This window comes from Panthera leo, chromosome B4, assembly GCF_018350215.1.
Source record: "Panthera leo isolate Ple1 chromosome B4, P.leo_Ple1_pat1.1, whole genome shotgun sequence".
Classification (NCBI taxonomy): Eukaryota; Metazoa; Chordata; class Mammalia; order Carnivora; family Felidae; genus Panthera; species Panthera leo.
Window position 1 is genome coordinate 89864408 of NC_056685.1, and position 26334 is coordinate 89890741.

At 39.4% G+C, this 26334-nt stretch overlaps 2 protein-coding genes across 2 annotated transcripts in view; one reads left to right on the top strand and one right to left on the bottom strand.

Moving 5' to 3' along the window:
* The window catches only part of WIF1 (WNT inhibitory factor 1), a 68189-nt gene that overhangs the window by 18105 nt on the left and 23750 nt on the right, over positions 1-26334 (bottom strand). Inside the window, exon 3 of the mRNA XM_042947076.1 lies at positions 8708-8816. Within this exon, the coding sequence (XP_042803010.1) occupies positions 8708-8816 (109 nt within the window). The remainder of the gene's footprint in view (positions 1-8707; positions 8817-26334) is intronic.
* On the top strand, positions 1919-2295 carry LOC122224788 (60S ribosomal protein L35a-like). Its single transcript, XM_042947077.1, has one exon. It carries the CDS (start codon positions 1963-1965, stop codon positions 2293-2295), a length of 333 nt encoding a protein of 110 aa, XP_042803011.1. The 5' UTR covers positions 1919-1962.

The following is a 26334-nucleotide window of genomic DNA, read 5'->3' on the forward strand; positions in this document are numbered from 1 at the left end:
TCTCTAAAAATTAAAGGTGCAAATAGGCAGCACAGATTGATGCCAGCAAGAAACTTGTGGGCATCTTTACCAGCCTCCATATAATCCAAAAAAGAGCTTTAAAAACAGTATTCCAGAATTTTTAAAATAAAGCCCCATATAGGCACGAGCTTTAGTTTCAAGCTCGGTGTGCTTGAAAGTGACAAAATATATTCTTTGGAAATATCCTACAACGCAGACTAGACTCCAGTTATTGGATTGAGTTAGTGAAGCTAATATTTTCTTAGGCTAATATTAAAATGTGTCCATATCTTGGGATCTAGAAGAGAGTTTGGTGTGATGAAATAATCTCACAAACTTATACCTAATAATTTAGGTTCATAAAAATGAGCCATTTGCTTTTTGGGAGTATAATGATCACTTGGGGTGTATCATGTTGACTTAGCAAATGAGTGGCGGCCAAAGATGATGGTGTACTGAGAGGGCAAGGAGGGCACCAATTGTGGAGTGCCCACAAGTAAGTGGGTGGAAACTGGATCAAGTCATTGGCTAAGAGACTGTGTAAATTTCTAAAATCCACTAGCTTATCATAACATATCCACTGGACGAGGGTGATTTAATTGATCCATTAGACTCTAGTTCTTCCTTATATATAGGAAGAAATATTGCTATAAATATACGTTTGAAATTTTACTTCCTTTTGTTTCCAGATAGCAGCTTATGGTTACTGCCAAGCTTGGGGAAATCATACCAAACCAAGAAAAATCCTTTCCCTGTAGAGTTTTCATAAAACTTTCCCCTAGATGTATAAGAAGACATGAGCTGGAAATTGGCTTGTTCTCCCATAAGGCACTGCACACAAGCTGGCCATATAATCTTATTAGTGTGCTTGGCAATCAAAAGCCCCTCGTAAGGCTTTGCCACCATCAGTGTTTATTACTGTGCCTTTCTCAAAATAACATGGATTCCCAGTTCTCTTGAATCTGGAGATCTGACCATTGCAAACTAATCTGTTAAATGGTAAAAAGGAAATAGGGGCATTTTAATAGACATAAAAAGAGAGAGAAAAGCAAAATTGTGCCTGCAGTTCTAAAGTAAAATTGTCCCCGCTGAAAGCCTTGGTTTAAGGAAATCTTATACATGAAAATGCCAATTTACAAAACACAAAAATCCATTGTAGGGATTTCCATTTCAAAAAGAAGCAAAAGAGCTGGCAATTTCTTTCAATTGTTACTCTTCCAATGCATTTTCATTGTGTTCAATTCTAAAATTTCGTTAACCTTTCTCATGAATTTTTTACACGAATGGGTAGGCCAATAATTGCCCTCAGACACAAACAGATAGAAGAAACTGAAAGGATTGTTAAAGATAAAACTTTTAGAATTTTCTCCCCACATGTTATCATCCAAACTATTATTTTCCAGGTGCGTCTTTTTCCTGGACCTTTTTCAAGCCTCCACTTTGCAGCCCACTTAATTCTTTAAAAAAGGCGCTTCACTTTTCTTTTAACTCTCAGAATCTTGGCATGGAAGAGAAGATCCTTGTAAGTAAATTCATCTTCATTTCTGTTTATCAGCATTGTCAAATTTATTTTTTTAATTGTTTTTAATTAAAAAAAAATTTTTAATGCTTTTATTTTTGAGAGAGAGACAGAGTGCGAGCTGGGGAGGGGCAGAAAGAGGGAGGGAGACACAGAATCTGAAGCAGGCTCCAGGCTCTGAGCTGTCAGCACAGAGCCCGACATGGGGCTCGAACTCGTGAACCACAAGATCATAACCTGGGCCGAAGTTGGACACTCAAGCGACTGAGCCACCCAAGTGCCCCATCATTGTCAAATTTCAAAACACACTTTGGATATTAAATATCAAAAATGCCTTATTATATGTATGGAAAGTTCAGTTAAAAATAATTACTTGCTTGCTCTTTCCGCCATCTTGGAACCCATGGAGGCCTGCTGGGAACAGGACTCCTGAAACGACAAATATGTCTGGAAGGCTGTGGTCCAAAGCCATTTTTGCTGGCTATAAGCGGGGTCTCCGGACCCAGAGGGAGCACACAGCTCTTCTTAAAATTGAAGGTGTTTATGCTCAAGATGAAACTGAATTCTGTCTAGGAAAGAGATGTGCTCATGTGTACAAAGCAAAGAACAACACAGTGACTCCTGGTGACAAACCGAATAAAACCAGAGTAATCTGGGGAAAAGTAACTCGTGCTCATGGAAACGGTGGCATGGTTTGTGCCAAATTCCGAAGCAACGTTCCTGCTAAAGCCATTGGCCACAGAATCTGTGTGATGCTGTACCCCTCAAGGATTTGAACTAACTGAAAAGTAAATACATAAAGGTGTAGATTTGTTCTCTTGTAAAAAAACCAAATTACTTGCTTGCACATATTTTCAAATGTGCTAAAAGCAAACCATTTATAAATATGCTTAAATTATGACATATTCACAGGCTCCAGTCATCAGGGGGAGGATCTAGAAGGTCTGGAGTGCTCACATAAAAGTGTGCGATCTGCTAACGTGACCTCTGAGTCAATGAAAAGTAAAGAAATATGCAGAGGTTTCCCTGGCCTGTGGTCATCTTAAAACTATGGTTCTGAACAATCCCAGGAAAGAGAACCAAGGATGCAAAATCCCATAGAAGTTCCACAAGGAAAACACAACACAAGTAACTTTCTTTTGAGTCTTCAAGATGAATTTTTCTCTTTAAGCGGTTAATTGCAAATTTGAGTCAAGATACAGTTTATCCATTTAACAAATATTGAGCATTTACTAACGTGCCAGCCACTATTCCAAGCACTGGGGATACTTTAGAGAACAGGACAAATAAAACCTCCTCCCTTTTGTGACATTTACGTTTCAGGGACTTGGTCTGAAGACAGTTTGTGAGAGTAACATTTTAATCACCTAAAAATCCAGAAAAAGAAACACTAAACATTTAAAGCCAGAGACTTAAATTGGAATTGAAAGTAGTTTCGGTGCTTGTTTTGGGTCTGCAACTACTGGATTCTTTGGGTATTGACCTTTATCATCTAATTTCAATTTGCCTGTATTTTAACTTCACAACAGATGCATAAATGTCTTCTGCATAAATATTGCCGAATGCTTAAAATAAGGATCTGAGAGAGAACTGCACTTGCTATGACCGAATGATTTAGGGTGGGTTTAAATCCTTTGGGCCTCAATTTCCTTATTTGGCAGTAAGACTAATATGATTTTTTTTTTAATTTTTTTAACATTTATTCATTTTTGAGAGACAGAGTGTGAGTGGGGGAGGGGCAGAGACAGTAAGAGAACTGTATCTTATTTGTTTTTGTAAATTCAGCACTTGGCATACTGTCTGTCACAGGCTAGGCACTGGCAGACACAAAGACCTTGTGGGAGACACATCCTTGTACCTTATACACACAGGCACACACTTCCACATAAATAGAACTTCACCACAGACAGTGGGAGACACGGAGAATAAGACATTAATGGCGTGCATGCAGAAAAACACACACAAAGAAAAAGAGATCTCTAAGGCAGAAAAAGCAGACTCTACATCCAAAGAATAATAGAAATGTAAAAGTTACGTTGTGTTTTTGCAACAACAAGCATAGGAGTAGAAAGCTACTTTTACCAAAAGCTAGATGAGATCCGTCCAGATGTGAATTTCAGCACATCTGTATAATGAAACCGAGGTAAATTAAAACAACTCAGAACAACTAAAGCAGACTGAACATAACTCACGTGGCATCCAAGTACACCCTTGATGTGCAACTGATTGATTGCACGTAAACTAACTCTCACACAGAAGTAAACAGCAAACGCATTCTGATTACATGCTTCTCCCACACTCAGAGGAGTATGGTGCTCACACGCCCTCAGCCTCCGGTCAGTCAGGGGAGCCGCTGCCCATACAAGGGAAGAGACGAGAGAGGGCGAGAGCTTATCCTCAGCCCCACACGACCACAGACTGATACGCGACCACACAAATAGTCATCAGTGTGGGCCAAGCGGTGCTGACAGCCATTCATCCTCTCACTAAATACTGAGCACCTTCCCTGGCTTCACGTTCTGCTAAAGACTGGGGTCACTGAGAAGATGGTCCCTCCAGCATTAGCACTTATTCCAAAATGTCTAGACATGGAATTCCTGGAAGTCTTGGTTGAGAAACAGGCCTGCTCTGTTGGTTTCATGGTATGACAGAAACAGTTTTCAAAGAGGCAGAGCCTTGGCTTCATGGAAACTGTTTTTGGTTATCCAATTTTACTGAACCAGCCTGCAGTTTGTATTTCCTGTTTTTGTTTTCTTCAGATGCCAGAAGGCAGGCACTTCGTAACTGTTAAAGATCAAGAGTTTTCTTTTCCATGCAATGTTCAGGCATAGAGGAGTCTGGGGGATAAAAGAACAACTTAGCAGCTTGAGGGTATAAAATAGACCAGTAGAATAATGAATACTACCTGGATGTTTAGGAGCAAAGACACACTGATCTGGTTACTTTTTAATAATTCAAGGTACCCTTACTGCTCCTACTGTGGGGACTGAGCTAATAAGGCTAATGAATAACTGCCCTTCAATGGGCTAAAATTCCCATAAACTTAGTGCACCTGCATTTCTGCAAACAAATCCTACATCTGCCTTTAAAACCTTATGTATGTGGGGGTGGGGTTGTATATGCGGTGTATCTGCGTTTATATGTGTGTGTGTGTGTGTGTGTGTGCACGCACGTGAGTCACAAGTCACCTCGCATAAGTCACCTCGTCCCAGAAAAAGGTTTATTCTTTTTCGTCCCACCTTTTCCAAAGCATCATTCACTTTCCCCCCTAAATTTTATTATTTATAAGGATTCTAGATTATTAGAAATTAAAGTTTTACCTAAGCGTGGAGTATTAAAATATTCCCACATCATATATTCAAATTGTGGTTGTTTCAATATCCTAAGAAGTAGAAATTTAGTAAGCTTTTTTTTACTAGACACTATAATGAACAAAACTGGGAAGAATTAGGATACAAGCATGAAATTGGAAATCCAGAGACGGAAGATTTATTGAATGTTGCGCAGGTGTAACTGTAATTAATGAATACGTTCTGAGTGCTCTACAAATGAGCCTGTATTCTTCTGATAATCAGGAAACAACAAAGGAAAAATGTTTAAATATAAAATGGCATTTGAGAGATATATTATGTATTTGTTTCATTCGTGAGTGCTTCTAAAAAGAAAGACTAAAACCTATGATCAAGAAAATTGTATACAAAAAAAATCATCTTTGACTAGAAAGAAACAGCAGGAGATGTGGCACGAGGCTGTGTAATGGCCATACTCGAAGAACGCCCTTGTCTCTGTGCAGTAATATGCGACAGCAGTAGCGATGTCATCTGCCTGGAATAGCAATATCCATGTATCTGGAATGGGATAGCCTTATCCTTGGGGCTACAAATCTCAGGTGAGTTTATCTCCAGAATCCAAGTCCTCGTTCCTTCACAGGAGATTCCTAGAACTCCAAACCCATCTAGATTGGAGGTAAATACTGTGGGAGGACTGCTGGTTATGCCAACAGCACCGGGATGACCCAAGAGAAACTCAGATTCACACTCTTGCTGTCTCCACCCACCTTGGTACCTATGGCAGGAAATTGGAAAAACTCTGCTTATTTAGTCCCCAACTCTTCCAATGCTGGGATGTGATCCTAGAGATCCACTGGAAGTAGTTGATAACCGCAACCTGAAAATGGACTTTATAAGGGTATCCGATTCCCTAATTATTGCATAGATTTATATTAGCCCTTAATGAGATTTTTATTTGATATCAAAGATAATCTAATTTTCCTCTAGAAAAATAAGACTATTTTTTTAAAGGACAGGGTTATGATATCAGCTATTTAAAAATATCATAAAACTAAAAATATGACAATATTGGAACAAATAGTAAGCTCTAAAACTCAATGTACAGAAGAACATAATGTGAAATAAAAAGCAGATCTTGAAACAATTCATCCTATCACACTGGAAAAGCTGATTACTCAGGAAAATAATTCGGGTTAGAGCCTCTTACTCCTACCGAAACAAATTTTGATAAAATAATAGAAGCATGTGTAAATTGATGTGGGAAACAAAGGCAGAAGGAAATGGCAGGTAGAACTAAATTTCCTTATAGCCTGCAACCCATTGACAAATACTTGAGGCAAGCAGAGTAAAATGTTTCTCCAGGAACTCCCTACTGTCTTAATGTTAATGTTTTGCTCCAGGGAAAACCACCTTAGCTTGACAATAGCTAGGCCTCCACTGTCTTGGGAGTCTTCTTTAGCATATGAAAATCTCACTGGAAACTTTCCCCCGGACTTTACCTCCCCCAACCCCGTAGTATATAACCAGTCTCTCCTCATGGCCCCAGGGCTGCTCTTCCTGCCCACGGGTCCTGTCCCCATGCTTCAATAAAATCACCTTAAAAAATTTTTTTTTAACGTTTATTTATTTTTTGAGAGACAGAGACAGAGCATGAGCTGGGGAGGGGACAGAGAGAGAGGGGGAGTCATAGATTCCGAAGCAGGCTCCAAGCTGTCAGTACAGAGCCCGACGCGAGGCTCGAACTCATGAACCATGAGATCATGACCTGAGCCAAAGTCGGACGCCTAACCGACTGAGCCACCCAGGCACACCAGCATCACTTTTTTTTGCACCAAAGACATCTTCAGGAATTCTCTTTGGCCACTGGCTCCAGACCCTGCAAACCCCACTATCACCCCCCAAAAACCTCATCATAAATTACCACTTACCAGCTCTCTGGAATAAGAGTTACCTTCCAAGCATAAAAGTAATAGGAAAAAGTGACAAAGAAAAGAATAGTTTTGACCACATAGGATTTTAAAGACTCTGCACATCGCCATCTTAAAAAAACTAAATAATAAATTGAAAAATATGCCATAAAGTATAAATAGTTAAAATACAGTGAGCTTTGAAAATAAAGAGCACTATTATTTCAAATATAAAAATGAGTATAGTACACAGACATTTTACATTGTCTAATAGAGGCAGGAAAATGTCTTCTGCCTCTATTGAAATTAAAAAAACAAATGAAAAGAACACCAAGAAAACGCTTTTCATTTTTTAAGTCAGCAAAATAGTTGATGTGATTAATAACCCATGTAACTGATGAAGTTACAATGAGCCAGGCACTCTCCCACACTGCTAGCCGGGGCAAAGGGGCACAGCCTGTGTGGAAAGTAATGTGGCATTTTGGCAATTTGTTCTAAAAGCCTTTTAAAATGCTCATAGTTCATGTCCTTTGACATAAGAATGGTACTTCTAAGAATTTATTTTAACAAAATAATGAGATGAGCTCTAAGATTTTGGTATACACATTAGTCCAATAAGTATTTTCTGAATGCCTGTTCTGTGCTCGGCCATGTGTTGGCAGTCATGGGGGATAAGACGAGCAGGTTTTCTGCTCAGTGACCATCTAGTACTTTGTAAAGGATGTTTATTGTGATATTTCTAGTATGAAAACCCTGAAAACAATCTAAGTAACACACAATAAGGGAATGAGTAAACTAATTATGGGGATGTTCATAAAATGGATAATAAGGGCATTAAAAACAACTTTTGGAAAAACCTAAATGACATGGGAAAATGCTTATGTTAAAATGTTAATAGTAAGAAAAAAAACAGTGCAAAACCAAATATGTAATATTATCACAACCATGGGAAAATATATATTCATAAACTAGAAGGAAATGAACATGTGTTTGAACACGTTAACATAAGTGATCTCTGTACTTTTCTAAAAGTCTTATAAGACCTGGGCTATAGTCTCAGCTCCATTGCTTATTACTCATATATGACTTTGGGAAAGTCAGTGAAGGCTCTGATAGGGAAAAAATTATGTTATAAGATGGCCGATAGGGCTGATAGGGAATTCCAGACCCCGCTCAAAGGCTCCCCTTCCAGGTTCTTCTTCCTGCCTTGCTTGCCTTGCATGCCAAATTACTATTGTGGAAGTAAATGACTATAAATTGTCCTCCATGCTTATGCTGGGGACTCAGACCTCAGGAGTGATCTCCTCTGAGCCCACCAGTGTGAAATAAACCTCCTGCCTTCCAAGATCTCCAAGTGCTTGGTTCTTCCGCTAGGTGATCCAGACCAGGTTCCGTAACAACTCATAGGCCTGAATTTTCTAATTTGTAGAATGGAGCATTAATTCTGGCCTTGACTCCTTCCCAGAATTCAAATTAGATAATGTATGAAGTGCTATTTTGCAAGCTGAAAGCTCTAAACAAATAACCCATGCTATATTTTCTTAGCAGGGAAGGGTGATAAGCTCTCAAATATTAACCCCTTTCTTCCATTTTTCCATGTCTTTTCTCTCCTTCAAATTCCTATTTAATACAATGCTCATTTTGAGGATGTTTCTCTTGATTGGATTCCATCTGCCCCAAGTCACTTTTTTTTTTCATACTTATTGGCCAGATATATCTCATATGGTGACTTTCTTTAATCTGTGGTCACTTACCAACTGGGGCTATGTAGAGTCTTTAGGAAATCATAAAACTGCCAGTTAGTTACTCCTGTCCTAATGTTTTGCCTAAAGGAGACAGGAACATGCCGAGCTGCCCTCAAATCAACAGATCTCTTCAGGAAAACATTCCACAATTCATTCCTCTGATGGGCGACTTCTGGATCTTAAATATTATTCCCATTCCCATTACATTTTAAATGTAAACCTTCCTCCGAGGCAAAGACCACCCACCTGATGCCTTGTGAGGCACTGTTCCCAGCAGAGGGACATTGACAGTTGGGTCTGCCATGATGCCTTTATCCAGGGAGCGTAAGGACAGGAATTCATAGAAGTACTCTGCCTACAACAAAAGGCAATGACAATCAGTACCATGGGAACCACGGAGCTTGAGAAGGCATTTCTTCACTGGTCATTCCTTTGAAGGGAAAGTGACATTTTTCACTATAGGAACTCTGGTGGAGCACATGACATCCAAAAAATTGTGTAGGCAAAACTCGTCCTTCTGGATTTTAGAACTCTAGGAATTAGACTCTGGAGAGAAGTGATGCTTTAAAAACATTAATGACACCTATCCAAAATATCCACAAGGCAGCCTTTTAGCTTAATATTACTTAGTTGCTGTCTTTTAAAAGGATTGAGAAAAACATGCTCCTGAGGAAACAACTGGTGTCGAAACAATTAAGCAACTGTTAGTCCTTACACAATCAATCCACTTCGGCTTCTTGGGTCATTCTTTAAGTCTTTTGATCAGAATTTGGAAAGCTGTAAGATCTAAGGGAAAATGAAAGCAGTAACTTATTGGCAAAAGAAGATATTAAAGTGCAAAATTTAATGATTTTGCTGTTGAGATTTATTTTTCAGTACCATTCCCTTTGGCAGGATTACATTTAATGTCTCAATTTAATTATGGAGAGAAAAGCCTAAAAGTGCAAAAGCCACGGCCACAATATGGCAACGAGTGATAAAATTTTACATTCTAAACATTTAAATTTTCCCACTAAGTCTAGTAGAAAAAAATAATTCCTCCTACTTGAATATCCATGAAACACTGAAACTAGTGAAGTCTGATCTCACTGGAGAGCTTTGATGCTTAACTGATTCTCAACTGGGTTATTCAAAAGATTTGTGATAGAAACAACGTGTTCTTGCTTGGGATTAAAGAAAAATCAATAAATAGTGTAGATGCCAAAATGAGAGGCAAGCTGAGTGGTTCTGCAGTTATCTGTAGAGATATACAGAATTTGGATGGGTTCATTAACTAAATTATTAATTACATGAATATGGGTTGCAAAGAAGTTTAAAAAAGAATATGGCCTTTCTTTATATTCAGCATAAAATTTATTTCCCAGTATGGAGGGTATTAAGAGATAGCTGGTAGACATTCACACAATTTTTTGTCCTAAGTCATAGAATCAATGTATTAGGTGTTAAGGACTTTGTAGGAGGATGATAATGCAAAGGGGTGATCTCAGCTGCTATGGGGACATTGGCTATGCTTGCAGCGTGTTGGAAAACACTTCCTGGTTTCACTGGACCAAAAGAAGCACCTTAGTTGACTAAATTCCCACTGTGGCCCCTTCTTTGGGTTGTGGCAGTGTTCCAGAAGACCACCATGAAGAGTCCTTGGTAACAAACTTTCATGAATTAATTTTATTAAATTCATTCACCAGGAGGGCCCTGAGGATAGAGTCAATTCCTACCCTGATGGAGGAAAGGCAGAGGACTGCAAGTCTGATGAAGGAAAGAAGTGTCATCAGGAAAGGTAAGTCAATTTGGAATGAATTCCTTTGAAAAAGAGAACGTTATTTCCGACCTTGTGGTAAACCGACAACTCTTAAAAGTGGGCTACTTCTCAGATAGTGTTTCATGCATCCAGGTGTTTTAAATGGCTCTGCCAGCTGCACTTCCCTCTACACTTTACTGGATAATGTTTATCACTTGACGTTTGGTTCTAAAATATATTTTAGTTGGCATTATGAAAGGATTTAGTGATACATGCCCTTATAATTCATAACTTTGGTTTATTTGCATTATTAAGTACAGTAATAACAACAACAACAACATAACAAACGCCTGCGTAATGCACATGACGTCCCAATGTTTAACACTTGTAGTAACAGTACATATAATGATGGAAAAGAGCTGAGTGGACAGAACACAAACATGCTGAAAATAAAACATTTCAGTGGCTGGATTGCTTCAAATACCATTCAACAGGTCGTCATTTGCTGCTCATAATTCTATCTTTGAGCTCCATCACTTTATAAATGAAATCTACCTCTATATGGGTGATATACTTTAAAAGAGAATTAATAAAAATATAATTAAAACTAAGTTAATTTTTTTGTGTGTTACTAAGAAAAAGGATGAAAGACTAGCCATCAATATTAAAACAATGATTGTGTATGATGGATGCTAACTGATTTTTTTCCTTTTCCCTCTTTTCCAAATTTTCTACATGGGGTTCCTTGCCTTTTATAGTGACATAAACCCATTTATTTAAAACCAAACATTTATTATGTATCCTGCTTTCAGTTCTGTGTGGATGATGATAATCATTGGCTCCGTTTGAATAATTCTCTGATCACAGATGAAATATTCTTTTTTTGGACTTCTATGTAGGCTGTGCTCATGTAACAATTGGATTTAAATCTCTTGCTTGCGTACTTGCTTTAAGAAAACAACATTTACTAAGAACGTAGCTTCTGAACATGTCTTTCAAAGACTTTTGATGATGTTCAAAGAATGTGGAACTGAGAGTTTTACTCAGGGTCCAGAAACAATTCCATAGAGCCACTGGGTCTCCTGTTGTTGCTTTTGAGTTTGGCCACGTTAAGTAGGCTGGCTAATTAGTTTGTAATTCGCCTTGGCATGACTGCTCAATATGATGTTTAATGGATTTGTCTGGACAGCCAACATTCTCATTCTTATCAATAATGAATTTCACACTAGAGGTTGTAGGGTGTCCCTTTGATTTCTCTGAGAATCAGTGAGTATCAGTTTTTCTACTGCAAATCTAAGACTATATCATAGAGCAGGAATTGGTCAAAACAGTTTCTTACTTGGATTTTTGTTGGCAATAGGCAGTTTCTAGAGAAAGCTTTTTTTTTTTTTTTGTTCATCTTTCTTTCTGAAGATGATAATGATGCTATAATTTCTGAAATATATAATTTCCTTCATACTTGGTATATATTTTTTAAAGGGGCTTGCCTATCTACTGTTTTCATTGCCTTCTTAAAAATCCTAATGTGGAAACTACTTAGAAATTGACCAACCTGGGGGCCTGGTGGCTCTGCCCGTTAAGCATCCGACTTTGGCTGGGGTCATGATCTCATGGTTCAGGGGTTCAAGCCCCACGTCAAGCTCTGTGCTGACAACTCAGAGCCTAGAGCCTGCTTTGGATTCGGTGTCTCCCTCTCTCTCTGCTCCTCCCCCACTCATGCTCCGGCTCTCTCTCAAAAGCAAATAAACATTAACAAAAAAAAAAGCTGCAGTTGCACAATAAAAAAAGAAGAAAAAAAGGAAGAAAGAAATTGACTAACAGTTTGTCTCTGATCTTAACACTGACTTCTTTCAAAGTTTCACTTTGTCATTATAAACGGATCTACCCAAACGTCGAGTACCATATAAATATTTCTACAGATAGATTATCATCACCGTGTGGTAGAGATGACATATATTCCTCATTTAACTTAAGTATTAACTTAAATAGCTAAAATATTTCCCTCAAAGTTAAAATGGCTGATGAAATAAGCGATAGATTTATAATGTCATATTTTCAGTTCTAGACAGGACTTTCTGTTTTTACTTTATTTATAATATAATAAACAGTCTTGGTCCCAAACCTCTCCACTGGAAAAACTTATTTGGGGGCAAAAAAAACTTACATCTAGGCCAAAGAACAGTGAGCTCGCTTTAAAGTTTGGGAACAAGTTTCAGAGATTGTAGATTTATTACTTAGATAAAAGGAACTCAGAGCATGAACTCTAATAGGGAGGTGGCATATTGGAGAGCATGAAACCTCTATTAGGGAAAAGAACATTTTGTTTTATTAAATGACACTAATGGAAACTCAGGTAGAGGTAAGTAGGGTGCTTATTTGAGAAACACATGAAAAGATCGCCTTGTATTCAAACAAAGAATGGGCCTATTCAGGAGAATAATTCACTTCTAAATTAAGTCGCTGAAAAATCTTGCTGGCCTGGTTTGCCATGCAGTAAATTTTCTTTTCATGGAGAAGTATAAAAGACACCCAAATATTATCAAGAGAGGAGTTGAGTGCTGGAGCAAGTTAAGTTGCTTCCAAGCAACTTGGCTGACTATTAAGGTTGTTCCTTCCAGAAGAGATGAAGACATCATCTAAGCGGCAAAATGGAATAAACTCAGAAGGCCCTTCACGCTGGCACTCTTTCTGGGCTGGACTCAGAGAGAGGAAGCAGAGAACTACATTGGGAGGAACAGGGAGAATCCAGGATTTATCATCTTTGAAGTTATGGGTTTGTGGTGCATACTTAATCTAATAAGCACAATAATTACAGGAACCTCTGAGTTAAGAATCAAAGGTTTTTCATAAAACCATGGCTCTCAAGCCTCTTTTGACTTCATGTATCATGATGCTAACCTAAGTGTTCATGAGAGAACACTAAAGCAATAGTGGGATCAGGGTTGTCCTAAAAAAAATCTCAGGCGATTTATAGATACAAAGCATATAGATGTTGTAAAGTTTGAAACCTACAAATAATTTTTATTGAGTGTTTACTACACTCCAGTCACTGTTCATTGAATTCTCACAAGAACCTGGTGTTATTATAGCATGCATGTTTGTTCAGATTAGCCAGGCATTCAGTGTGAGAAATTACTAGGAGGATTTGAAATAGTTCCTACACTGTATGTGAAGGGCAGGAAGAAATCTACTAAAGTAAGCATGAAAGGAAAATAGTTCAATGTTAAAGTCCCAAACAAAATGAATAAACACGCCCAATGCTTAAAATAATCTGACGCCTGAATGTCTAGACCAAAAATTGCCAGATCTCACATTCTTCCTGGGCATTCTTCTTGTCACCTCCCTGCAAAATTTCATCCTTCAAACTCACAACTCATTATCTTTGCATGCTGTGACACTCTGTGGATTCTCTCCCGTGTCTTGATTTTCCTGCATTTCCTTATTAACTCTTCTCCTCTCAGCTCCTGACTGTAAAAATCGCTAAGACTCAGGCCTCCGCTCTTCTCTCTTTATATTCTATCATAAAACTCATGCACATTCACAAGTCGAACTATTTCCTTTTGGGCAATGATGCTCAGTGTGAACCATTCACACTGCCTCATGGCCATGCTTGTGTGCATGGAGCTTAAGTCATTTATCTTCCCAAACCAGCTTCCTGACTCGATGTCTTTGTATCTGTCAACAGTATTATCGTTTTTCCAATAACAAAAGTACTGAACCTCTGAGTCATTGTTTCTTGTCTCTACCTCATCTCCCAATAGCCAGGCACCAAAGTCTTGTCCTTTGTCCTTGTATAATCTTTTGATTCTGTCCCTGCCTCTCACTCCTACTGCTTCCTCCTTAACCCAGCCTTTGTTTACTCATGTTGGCATTATTAGAACATTTTCTGAAGTATCTTTCTTGCTTCCCTCTTTAAAACCTCTGCTATGGGGCGCCTGGGTGGCTCAGTCGGTTGAGCGTCCGACTTCAGCTCAGGTCACGATCTCGCGGTCCGCGAGTTTGAGCCCCGCGTCGGGCTCTGGGCTGATGGCTTGGAGCCTGGAGCCTGCTTCTGATTCTGTGTCTCCCTCTCTCTCTGCCCCTCCCCCGTTCATGCTGTGTCTCTCTCTGTCTCAAAAATAAATAAACATTAAAAAAAATTTTTTTTTTAAAACCTCTGCTATAACATAAGCCAATATATCTAGTGGAAACATCGGTTTTGCCGTACCACAATGCTTTCCTGTCACCCCTTATCTCTGGGATAGGGCCCTCAGCCTGTCAAGTGTCCTTCAAAATCTGGCTCCAAATTTCCTTTATTTTGGACTACTCCCCAACAGAGGTCCTCTTCTGAGGCTCAAATGATGTGCTCTAAACATTACCAAAGCCATACCTCTATTCCAGTGTTTTCGCCTGCACTGACTGATAATAGGACCCAAACTAGCATAGCCCTTAAACATACACTGTCCTGTGTCATTGTTAAACTTTTCCCACGTGGAGATCATGGATTTTCATGTACAGTTTGGATTCTTTGTGGTTAAGGATGGGATTCTATCTTTCCCCCAACACTACTACAGATTCACTCAGCATTGGGCACACCAGGTATTTTATGAATATTTGCTGAATGAATGAATGACCTACTGAGAAGCATCCAGATGTGTAAGCCCAGTGCATTCCAGGGCACACTGCTATGGTGAAGGGGCATGAGCCTCTGATTTTACTGACAGGAATCAGCTTTTCTGTTTCGGTAATTGCTCAATTACTTTTATGGGTCAAAAGATTCCCTTTTCCTTTGCTGTGTGGTCAGTCGCTGCAGCATACGTAGAGAATAGAGAACATGTTTGAAAAAAAGAGCAATCAAACAAACATTGCCATTTGATACCCAACCAATCTCTGTGTAATTCGTAACTGTTTTATGCTTGTTAAGGGACAAAACCTTGGCAATGAGGCTCCCAGAATAAATATAGGCAGATAGTGTAGACAAGGTCCAGTTATGACACCTGATGTTGTCCAATGCTCTTCTGGTTCATGTTTCCAGAAGAGACCAGATCTCTTCTATAAGTTACATATATATCATTTTAATTATATGTAATTCACATAATTTTAAGTTTGTACATTTTGTAAGATTGTATAAATTTATATAAATTTTGCCTTGTCTAATTACAATATGCAATTACAATGTCACTGAGAAAGTGTGAAATGTCAACAAAGACTTTTTTCCTGAAGTTTTTTGAAACTGGCTCTAAGAAAAACTTGTTTCAAAGCCAAAAGAAAAAGCTCCTCCCCATGCAGAGTAGTTATTTAATTATCTCACTGGTCTTGGCTTAATTGATAACGAAATGAACATTGCTTAGAGAATTTCAATCAGCCTAGTTCTTCTGTTCCAGTAATCATTTTTATATACACTGCCATCGACCACAGTTAGTGGGCTGGGTTGAGGGAGTAAAGCTATTGGAATATAATGGTAATATTCAAACTTAAAGTCCAAGTAAACACATCCGGGACCATGAAAGTTTTGTAAACTAAAACTGGCAGGAGATCACAGGGTTTGGCTTCACATGAATCTGAAATATCTAAGACATTTTCCATCTTTTCCTCCTCCGGTTTGGAATCACCATTGCTCATGCAAACCAGAAACAGACCTGGCTATCTGACAAATCACTGGCTAGTCACTCTCTTTTAAGATTCCTGAAGATAGAAAACCAATGTCATAGAGCACTATCTTGCTGTTTTGTGTTGGATAAAACCAAAAGCGAGGGGTTTTTAACGTTTATTTTTTGAGGGAGGGGTAACAAGAAAGCAGAAAAGCAAAGCATTGAGGAATGGAAAAGAGGTTTTTCTCTTCTAAAGACCAAGAAAAAGGATGCAGTATGCAGACAAAACGGGCTCTAAAAATACAGCCCCCTTCAGCATACTGCTTTCACCAGAGTGCCAAAATTTTCCACGGGAGGGGCAACGTAGGCAGCAGTGAGGCTACTGAAGGCTCATTCCTCTTTATTCCTCAAGGCTTCTGGGACAAGGACCTCCTCCCCCCAGTGAGCCTGCCCTAATCCAAACATCTGCAAAGTTATGGGTCAATGGCAACCCCCAAATTGGGCACTGAGAAGGCCAGTATTGGGCACTATCAGGTGGGGTAAGGAATGGGACTGGGGAAAGAAAACTTTGTTCTAAGGGGTACAGCTGGCACCCAGTGGACCAGGGCCAGGCCAAACAGGAGGTGTGGGAAGAGAAACCTCGGGAGCACAGCCACACGCTTCCCCTGGCTAGGATGGTAATTATTGGAGAACATGGAAGGGCTCAGGAGGCAGCGGTTTGAATGCATGGTGCTCTAGAGGAGACGAGAGGGAGATTTCAGCTCCGGAAAAAGAAAAGGAGTACTTTCTCTGTTTTTTTTTCTTCTCATCTCACGATGTACATTTGAATATTTCTTTTCTTAAAGCTTCAGAAGCAGTCATTGGGTATTTGTTTATATGGGGGGGTGGGTGGAGAGAGAATTGGCTCAGAGCTATTTCTTTGATAATAATTTAAAAACTGAGCGATTATCCTCACACATCATGGAGTACATTTATTCTTCATCAGTATCTCATTCCCTTGTTCTCGCCTTCATGCAATTCACACAATAGTGTATCTTCAGTACATCACATTTTTTAGGACAGAATGACTTTTATAAAATGTAGAAATAAATTTGTGTAGCACCTATAAGTAGCTTGAAAGGGGCGAGACTGATGTCCCATTTCTTTCAGTGTTCTTTATAATGTAGAGTTATCTCCTGGGATGTATATTTATTTCATTCCACTATAAAAAGTATTCGGAAATCTTTAACTGACTTAGAAATATCAGTGGATGTTCTCAGTGATGACTTTAAAAATATTTACCATTAGGTCATGTTTGTCTTAGTTTTAGCTTCAGGTAGTTTTCTAAAATTCTTTAATATACTTTTATTGAAACCACATGGACAGTGTTAACTTACGTCTTGATAAAAGCCAGAAAAAAAACCAGACTTTCCTTCTTCACTTTATGTTTTGAAAAAAATGCATTAAACTATTTGGTAAATAAGAGATATGCCTTAATTTGACTTCTTTGTCCATATAATCACAATTTCATATATCAGGATACTATGTTACAAGATGCCTCCAATGACCAGTTTCTCTGTTCCTATCTAGAAACCAAATAGAGAAAAAAAAAGTCTGTAATTTTAGTTTTAGATTTTAGGGAACTAGTGTTACTAGCAAAAGATTCAAATAGCAGTCATCACTATAAATTTATTTTTATACTTCAGGAAAAGCCATTGCCTAGAACATGCAGCGTAATTATCCTTTTTAATCTTCTAAGCTCCTCTAGATACTTGCTGTTTTCAAACTGTTACTAAGACATGCATTATTCATCCTTTATAAGAAAATGAGAAACTGAGGCAGAACTGAAGCAATTTCCTGGAGAACACTGATGATGAAAATCCATAATCTGAGGACTGGCTAAATCTATGGAGCCAACTTCAGTTGCCCCCTGACACCCCTGAGCAATTCTTTTAAACATGCCTGGCCTCTCCCTCCCCCCCCCCCCCACACCAATTCCATAGTTTCCCCCAAAGTCCTCTGCCCCATCCCTGCTATCATCGCTCGACTGATGACTGGATCATATTCACAAAGGAAACAGAAATGGCTACACATGAATTCTCTCAACTTTTCCTCCATCCACCTACAAATAGCCCACATCCACATTCAGTCAGCTTCCTTCCCATATCCTCTGAGATTGGCTCTATCAATAATGTCATCTTCCCTCATGTATATTTATAGAACTAAAAGGTTAAAACCCAACCCTGTCGCCACAAGGCTCTCTTTCTTCCTTCCTGTCAGCACCATGCTTCTGGAGGAGTCTATACTCATGGCTGCAGTGTTCTTGCTCATCAGTCTTCAGCTCACTGACGTAAGGCTGTTGCCCTCATCGCTATTAAAATGTCTTCATAAAAGGTCACAGATGGCCTCCAGGTTGTTACAGCCAATGAGCACTTTCCATCTTAATCTCTCCTGTATTCTCTGAAAATTTTCATTATAATCAACTTCCCTCTCTCTCTCTCTTTGTCCTATATCAGCAACAGTGTCCATGAACTCCTCCTCTCCTCCTGTCTAGCTTTCTGTAATGGTCTTCCCAGGCTTCTCTTTCTATAACGGCACCTGGAAAAAGATGTCTGAAGGTGGGCCCACACACCATAGCTTATGTGTTCATATATATGTGATTGTTTTTCTGGGCACAGCAGACCCTGGCTCTCCTCACATTCTTTTTTTTTTTTAATTTTTTTTTTTAACGTTTATTTATTTTTGAGACAGAGAGAGACAGAGCATGAACGGGGGAGGGGCAGACAGAGAGGGAGACACAGAATCTGAAGCAGGCTCCAGGCTCTGAGCTGTCAGCACAGAGCCCAACGCGGTGCTCGAACTCACGGACCGCGAGATCATGACCTGAGCCGAAGTCGGACGCTTAACCGACTGAGCCACCCAGGTGCCCCTCTCCTCACATTCTTAAAGGAGTCCATGATTCAAAAAGAAAAAAAAATGGTTAAGAGCCACTGCCTTAAAATATTGATGTTTCCAGGAAACAACTCCTGCTCTCCTCTTCTTGCCTCTGCTCTCTTCTTGAAGTATTTTATCTATTTCTGTGACTTTATACCGCCATTTCAATGACCTCCAGATTTTTATCTCCACTTTCCATGCTTCTTCTTAGCTCTCAGTTCATGTTGGCAGCTGTCTACCAGACATCTCTCCTTGGGCCTAATTTATTTGAACCAAACTCACCACCTTCCTGGTGAACCTGTGCACTCACATTTCTTTAGATAGCACTGTATACCTGATTACCCAAGGAACAAACTTGGCAGTCTTTCTATACCCCTAACTTTTTTCTGACCAGGCATCTCCACAAACTATCCCTGATTTCTCAAATCTGTTCCCTTCTTTTCCTTCCCACTGTTACTACCAAAATTCAGGCATTTCTCACATAGGCTCCCGTAATTGTCCCCTAACCTATCTCCCCACTAACTCATGCTATCTGGATTTATGCCTTCCAGGCTACACTATCATCCATTTTTTCCTCATAAATGCCAACTGGGCTACACCACTACTCCCACGTGAAACTCTTAATAGTTTCCAATCACGAGGAAGAGTTTAGCGACAGCTTGACATCTGGCTCTGACCACCGGCCTCTTCTCTCACATCTTAGTTCCAGCAAACTTTGAGTCCAATCTTAGGTCCAGAAAGCTTTAAGTCCACTGAACTGCCATGCTCTCTCCTGAATCCTGCTCCCTACTCTATGCCCGGAATGTCCACTCCCTTCTCTTTTCCACCAAGCAGACTTTGACTTACCTCTCCAGGCACAGGTGAAATATCATCTCTTTGGTAAAACTTTCCCGTCCCAGATTCTTCTTTCCTGCACTTTGCCCCTTATCTTTACTATTGTACTTACAGTAACAATCTGTTTACTTGTCTTCCCCATTAAATTCTCCTCTATGGAAGGGACTTTGTCTATTTTTATTTGAATCCCCAGTGACTAACAGTTTTGGTGGCATAAAAGCTTTTTATAAAAAATAAATTCAAGCTTTGAGTCAAACTATTCATACCCTAAAAAAAATCGGTAAATCACATCTTACCATGTCCATTCCCAGTCATGAAACTTCTGACTTTAAATCAAACAGAAGCCCAGTATACTTGTGAACCCTTGATTGAGAGAGGTAGACACTGGCATCCCAATCACAAGTCAGCAGGAAGTAGGAGATAACGGGGCCATGCACAAAGAGACTGAAGCTGGTCCTGAGCTGGCTCTCCATGGAGACTGCTAACAGTCCAAAATAACAACATCCACAGGCTGGGGCGAATATGGGTGAAATCTGGGCTACAGTAAGACCAACTTGGCTTGAATTCTCATTCCATTACTTACCAGTTGGTCTTGGGCATAGTCCTAGACTCTTATCTATTGAGTGTGGCAGGCAAAAGACATTGTATACACCTACAATGCCAAGGAAGACCAAAAAGAGATCTAGTATTTATGCTTATGGAGCTATCAGACTGAAAGGGAGTTGGTCATTAACCAAATAACTAAAAAAATTAAGACCATGATAAGATGCTTTAGGGGAGAAGCATGTAGCATTTTGGGAATATGTAATTAGGCTTAGCTTGCCTAGTTGTCAAGAAAGGGTTGCCTGAGAAAGAATGGCAGAACTGATATCTGCTTATGAGGCAGACGTTAAACAGGGTATGGGGCAACAGTTTGGCAGAGGTAAGATCAGGTGCGTAAGCTCTGGCAGGACTTTGGCAAGCTTGAGGAACTGAAGTGGGGCCAGCACCTACTATATGGTGTTTTTGCAAGATGAAAGTAAGTAATGGCTGGAGTAGGTAACCAATGTTGACACATGGGAAGCTTTCAACAAATGGTAGTCATTATTAACAGGATCAATACACAATTCTCTTATTGCTGGGGCATGCTAGTGGGAGTTTCTAGACAGTGGAAGAATCCACACATAGAAAGGAACATTCTGGGGATTTCTGAGTGTTTGGGGCTAGAGGAATGTGATCAAGGGGGTTCCCATGGGTCCTGAAAGAATCAACTATGTGTTGTGGGCCTAGGAGTAGAGTTCATAAGGAACAAGGGGCTGTGAAAATAGTCTAAAAAATATTTTCCTTTTCTGTTTAGTGCAGCTGTGGGCTTACAGGTGAGGTTAGCATAAATAGGTAAAATTGGAATTGCCCTATTTCTTTAGCTTTAAAACAAATGAGAAACGTCTTATTGACTATGATCCTACAGGGAATTTATAGGATAGAAGAATAAGTAAAACTACACCACAAAGATATAATCAATGAAATCCAGGCTATGGGACGCTATGGGCCAAACACCCAGGGTCCTCAACAAAAATTTGAAGGAATAGGAAAAGAGAGAGAGATGGAGGGGAAACCTAAAGATTAGTAGGCACAGTGTGTGCACCTTTCTTGGATTCTCATTCAAATAAACGAACCTTTAAAAATGTATGGGCAATAGTTGGAAATTTAAACACTAACCAGATATTTGATGATGTTAAAGAATTATTTTTAGGGGCGCCTGGGTGGCTTGGTCGGTTGAGCGTCCGACTTCGGCTCAGGTCATGATCTCACGGTCTGTGAGTTCGAGCCCCGCGTCGGGCTCTGTGCTGACAGCTCAGAGCCTGGAGCCTGTTTCGGATTCTGTGTCTCCCTCTCTCTCTGCCCCTTCCCTGTTCATGCTCTGTCTCTCTCTGTCTCAAAAATAAATAAACATTAAAAAAAAAAAGAATTATTTTTAATGGTTTGGGGGATTTTTAAAAAAACTTTTTTTATCTTTTATAGATACATACTAAAATATTAATAGATAAAATTACATGACACCTGAGATTATTTCAAAATATACTATGGGAGAGGGGCATGGGTAGGGAGTATAGATAAGACATGGATGGCCATGAATTAATGATTCTTGAATCTGGGTGATGGATAAATGGCTGCTCATTTTTCTATTCTCTCAATATTTGTATATGCTCGAAATTCTCCATAATAAAATGCTTTTTTTTTAAGTTTATTTATTTTGAGAGAGAGAGAGAGAGAGAGAGAGAGAGAGCACGAGGGGAGAGAGGCAGAGGGAGAGAGGGAGAGAATGCCAACCAGACTCCAGGCTGTCAGTGCAGAGCCCGACGTGGGGCTCAAACGTATGAACCGTGAGATCATGACCTGAGCCGAAATCAAGAGTCGGGTTGCTTAACAGACTGAGCTACCCAGGCGCCTCAATAAAAAGCTTTTTAATAAAGAAAAGCAGCGAATACTGGCATTTGTGTTGAACAAATAAGCTTTAATTCACAGACAATAACACATCGCAAGTGATACAGTGATGCTTCCCCCCGGGCTGCATGCTCATTAGCTGTAGCTCCCCGCTCACTCTGGTCCTGCCATGCTGGTTTCCTTGCTGCTTCTTAATGTGCCAGGTACACTCCCGTCGGAGGGACCTGGCACTAACTATGCCTTCTGCTGGGGCGCTTTTCCCCCAGATAGCCACATAGCTTACCCCCTTTTAAATTTTATTCCTTTCTAGTAAAATGTCATCTCATCCAAGCAGCCTTGCCTGACCATCCTCTCTGACACAGCAGCCCCCACCATGCATATTCTTATTCTCCGCTTTATGTTTTTCACTAGGACTTATCATCACTTGATATATGTCCATTTAAACATTTAACAGATTATGTATCTCCTCCTAAGCTTTACAAGGGCCATCACTCTCTTGTGTTCACTGCTGTATTTTCAGTACCTGGAGCAGAGCCTGTAGCATTGAAAGTGCTCAATAAATGGAGACATTGGATAAATAAATTGGATGAGTCAAAGAAAGAAAGAAGAAAGTTCAGCTAACATAATGACATTCTTCTGTTCATGTTTCAATTTGGTAACATCTTTGTTATTAATTAATTAGAATTAATTTACTTGAAAATCTTTGCGAGGGTCAGAGCTGTTGGTTGAGATTGATCTGTAGGGTAAAAGGCAAGATCTAGGAAAATCAAATGTGTTTTGGAAATATAAGCACAGTGTAATTTAACCATAATTTTACCGATTACATGATTTCTTTCTACTCAGATATTAATACAAGAAGTTGGTTGTATGAGATAAAACATTGAGTTTAATTTAAACAGGAGTAAATACTCTTATTTCCTTTAGTAAGTTCAGATCAAGAGTATTATTATTAGAGTTTCTCAAAGAGAGAGACGAAGACCTCTTCTGCAACCCTCACCTTGCCTAACGCTGTACTACACAATACAGGTAATATGTACTACTGATTTAAACCAGTACTTTTAAAACCACATACTCTCCGTAGCTGTCTTTGTCAGAAAACTTTTTATATCAATACAAGTGAGTAAATATGAGTGTTGGAAAACTTGTAAATAACCGAACAAATTGAGCACATCTGAAGGAAGTGCACACCAGCAGAAAGAATCATGGTACCAAGCCCCTCAGGTGGGAAGGTACCTGGCACATTCAGAAAAGAGAAGGAGGCCAGTGTGGCAGGACCAGAGCGGGCAGGGCAGTGTGTTTTTCAGCATCCAGCAGGAGGGGAAGCAGCCCTCCATCACAGGCAAAGGAATCCAATGCTCCCAGTGGAGGAACCCCAGAAAGTGCCCACAGTAACAAGATCAGCTCTAAACATCCTCTGGGGCCACAGGAAACTGTACGCGACACCAAAGCCCTGTCTCTTATCTCTTGTCTGTTTCCCAGGCCCCCCACCTGCCCCCCCAGCCTTTCAGCCCTAGAGGAGTTGGAGAAGAGTCAATCATGGTGCCTTCCAGGCTGCAGCTAAGGGAGGGGAGGGGTTTTAACTCTGAACGCAGTCTGGAATTTTAACTACAGAGCAGTGGATATTTTAATTACTGAAATAAGAATAATCTTAGCACTAAAGTAATCAGAAGGCATTTTATTATCGTTGGCTAAGTAGAGAAAGTCCAGGATCTGCCTGAGGAGTCATCCAAAGGCCCAGGGAGAAAGTCACCTATACAGTAGGTTTACAGGGGCTGCTGTGAGAATCAGTAAAGACTGCACAATGTGATCACACACGGTGGCATTTTGCTTATTTGGTGTAATAGTTTTAAGCCTCGGGTCCTTACATAAGGATCTTAGGTAGGAACCAAAGAGGAGGCAGCATATTTCCGTTGGTAACCTCACTGTCTTTCTATTTTGCCCACTTAACATATGTCGGAATATTAGCACAAATGTGAGCCCTCCTCTATTTCTTTTCAATTATTATATGTTATGCATTAGCTTTCTCATTTCTAAGAATTATTTGCTGTAAATTCCTGAGGACTTTCAATTTCCCTTCCTAGATGTAAACCTAGTTAATGACCATGACTCTCTCCAGAGAGCACATAGTGAACGACAGTACTTTACAGTTAAAATAAATGGGTAATGAGGCGGATGTGAGCAGACACCATAGTTAGTCAAGCTGAGTCATTAAAGAAAAAAAAAGCACATTAAAGCTGAATCACCTGTCATCTTTTAGTGATGACTGTTGATTTGATGTGATGAGAGAAAGTTCATGCACGTGGATGGGTTGATTCGGCTCCCGGATGGTCTGGAACATCGTTAACTCATACAGACTGATTCTGGCCCTGGTTCAAACTTCTCAGCCTTTGTTCTTGGGGCTCAGAGGATGGCTTTGAAGTTCAGGATAAAGCTCTTCTAACACACCATTACCAAAGAATAACCTTTTGATTATGATCTCATGAAAGTATAATCAATAACTTACATAAGTTAAAACCATGGCAAACAGTGATGGTCCTGTAATTGGACCTTTATGAATTCCATATGTAACAATCTCTGCATTAGCTAGCAGTCTTGCATAATACATATATTTCTTCCCCAAACATAGCTGTTGAACTTTCTTAAAAGGCTATGAAACTTTTCACAGCTACTGTCAGCCTTGAACTCTTCGGGCCCCTGAACTTGGGTGTGGGTACATTAACAGGCAGGATTTTTGGAAAGCTTAAAAGGATAAATAAATATTTCTCCCCAATCCAATAGACACTCACTTGTGCAAAGCAATTTAATCAAAGCCAGTTAACTTTTTACTTAATTGTGTAGCTTGTGTGCTTTAAAAAATAGTTCAGGGGGAAAAAGACCTCCAGCAAACGATTAAAAACATAAGTAGAAAATATATTCACTTAGTAAAGGCTAGGAAGCCGTTATCCCATTATCTACATTATCTAAGATTGGTATTTACTCCTCTCTCTCGTTAAGCTAAATTATACTATTACTAAATTTAAAATGTAAGTGTTTAGTGTAGTTTAATTGGCTTCACTTTGGGAGGAAGGGCAGTATGCATGCAAAAAAAGACTTGGGAAGAAAAGTATCTAACCCATGGTCACAGTAGTTAAAAACAAAAACCAAAACAAACCAACAGAGTTCTCTGATGGATTGAAGGGGACAAAGAAGAAGTCTGAATTGAAGGAACATTTAACGACAGAATGAAAGATATGCAAGGAAAGAGGAGTCCCATCCTTTTAGACTAAACATCAGATCTTTAAGGAGAGATGAGACTATAAAGCCAAAACCAATAAATAAAGTTGGGGGACGCATCAAAGGAGTTATTTTTGTATCTTCACCCTCTCTTCACAACTATTACTACCCCCGACAGTGTCACCTTCGTTCTGTTGCCTGTTACCATGCAGTAGCATTTTTTTGGGAGCATATCTGAAAATTGCCAAAGGGGAGGGGAATGGGAGATCCAGGCTTCCAGTTATAGAGTGGATACGTTACAGGAATAAAACATACAGCATATGGAATACAATCAATGGTATTGTAATGGCGTTTTATGGTGACAGCTGGTAGCTACACTTGTGGTGAACATGGCAACACACACACACTTGTCGAATCACTATGTTGTACACCTGAAAATAATGTAACACAGTGTGTCAACTATAGTTCAATAGAAAAAAGTTGCCAAGCTAATTTCCAGCAAATTTATAAACCGTTAGATTCCTTAGTTCAAAATAGCACCATTAAAGTAATCTTTGTGACTCTACTGTCACTTTATAAAACTTCTGCACTTGTAAATATGTTACTAGCTTTCCAATTAAAATTTGAATTACTGACTCACAATGCCTTCATTGTACCATCTACATTAAAACACGTGATATTTGATTCCGTATCTCCTCTATTTGATTATATATAATTCCTAAATGCAGAGACTGTAACTATTTACCAATCTATTTTAATTGTCCAACTTCATTTAATAAAAATAATTTCAAAGCCCTATACACACACACACACACACACACACACACACACACACACACAGATGATCAAAGAAGACCAGTACACTGAAGGGGAAAAGGATCAAGTTTTTAACATCTTCTGTTTGATTGTTTTTAAGGAGGTATCAGTGAGCTGGTTTTGGTCCAGTTTCTGTCCAGTTGTGACAGAAGGCCACAGGCTACATAAAGAGGAAAGGAAATAGGCTGATGGGAAAACCACATGTACACAAATCAGCAGGGCCAATATGATCTAACTCGTGATTTGTATGAATGTGTGGAAACTAAAAGGTACTGAGAAATGAGTCTCCTGTATTTTTTTTCTTTGCAAAAAAGAAAAAAAGGATGGCTTTGGAAATTATAGACCTGTTAACATCAGTATCTGTT

Coding starts and splice junctions, on each gene's coding strand:
- LOC122224788 (XM_042947077.1), top strand. CDS start 1,963: ATGTCTGGAAGGCTGTGGTCCAAAGCCATTTTTGCTGGCTATAAGCGG.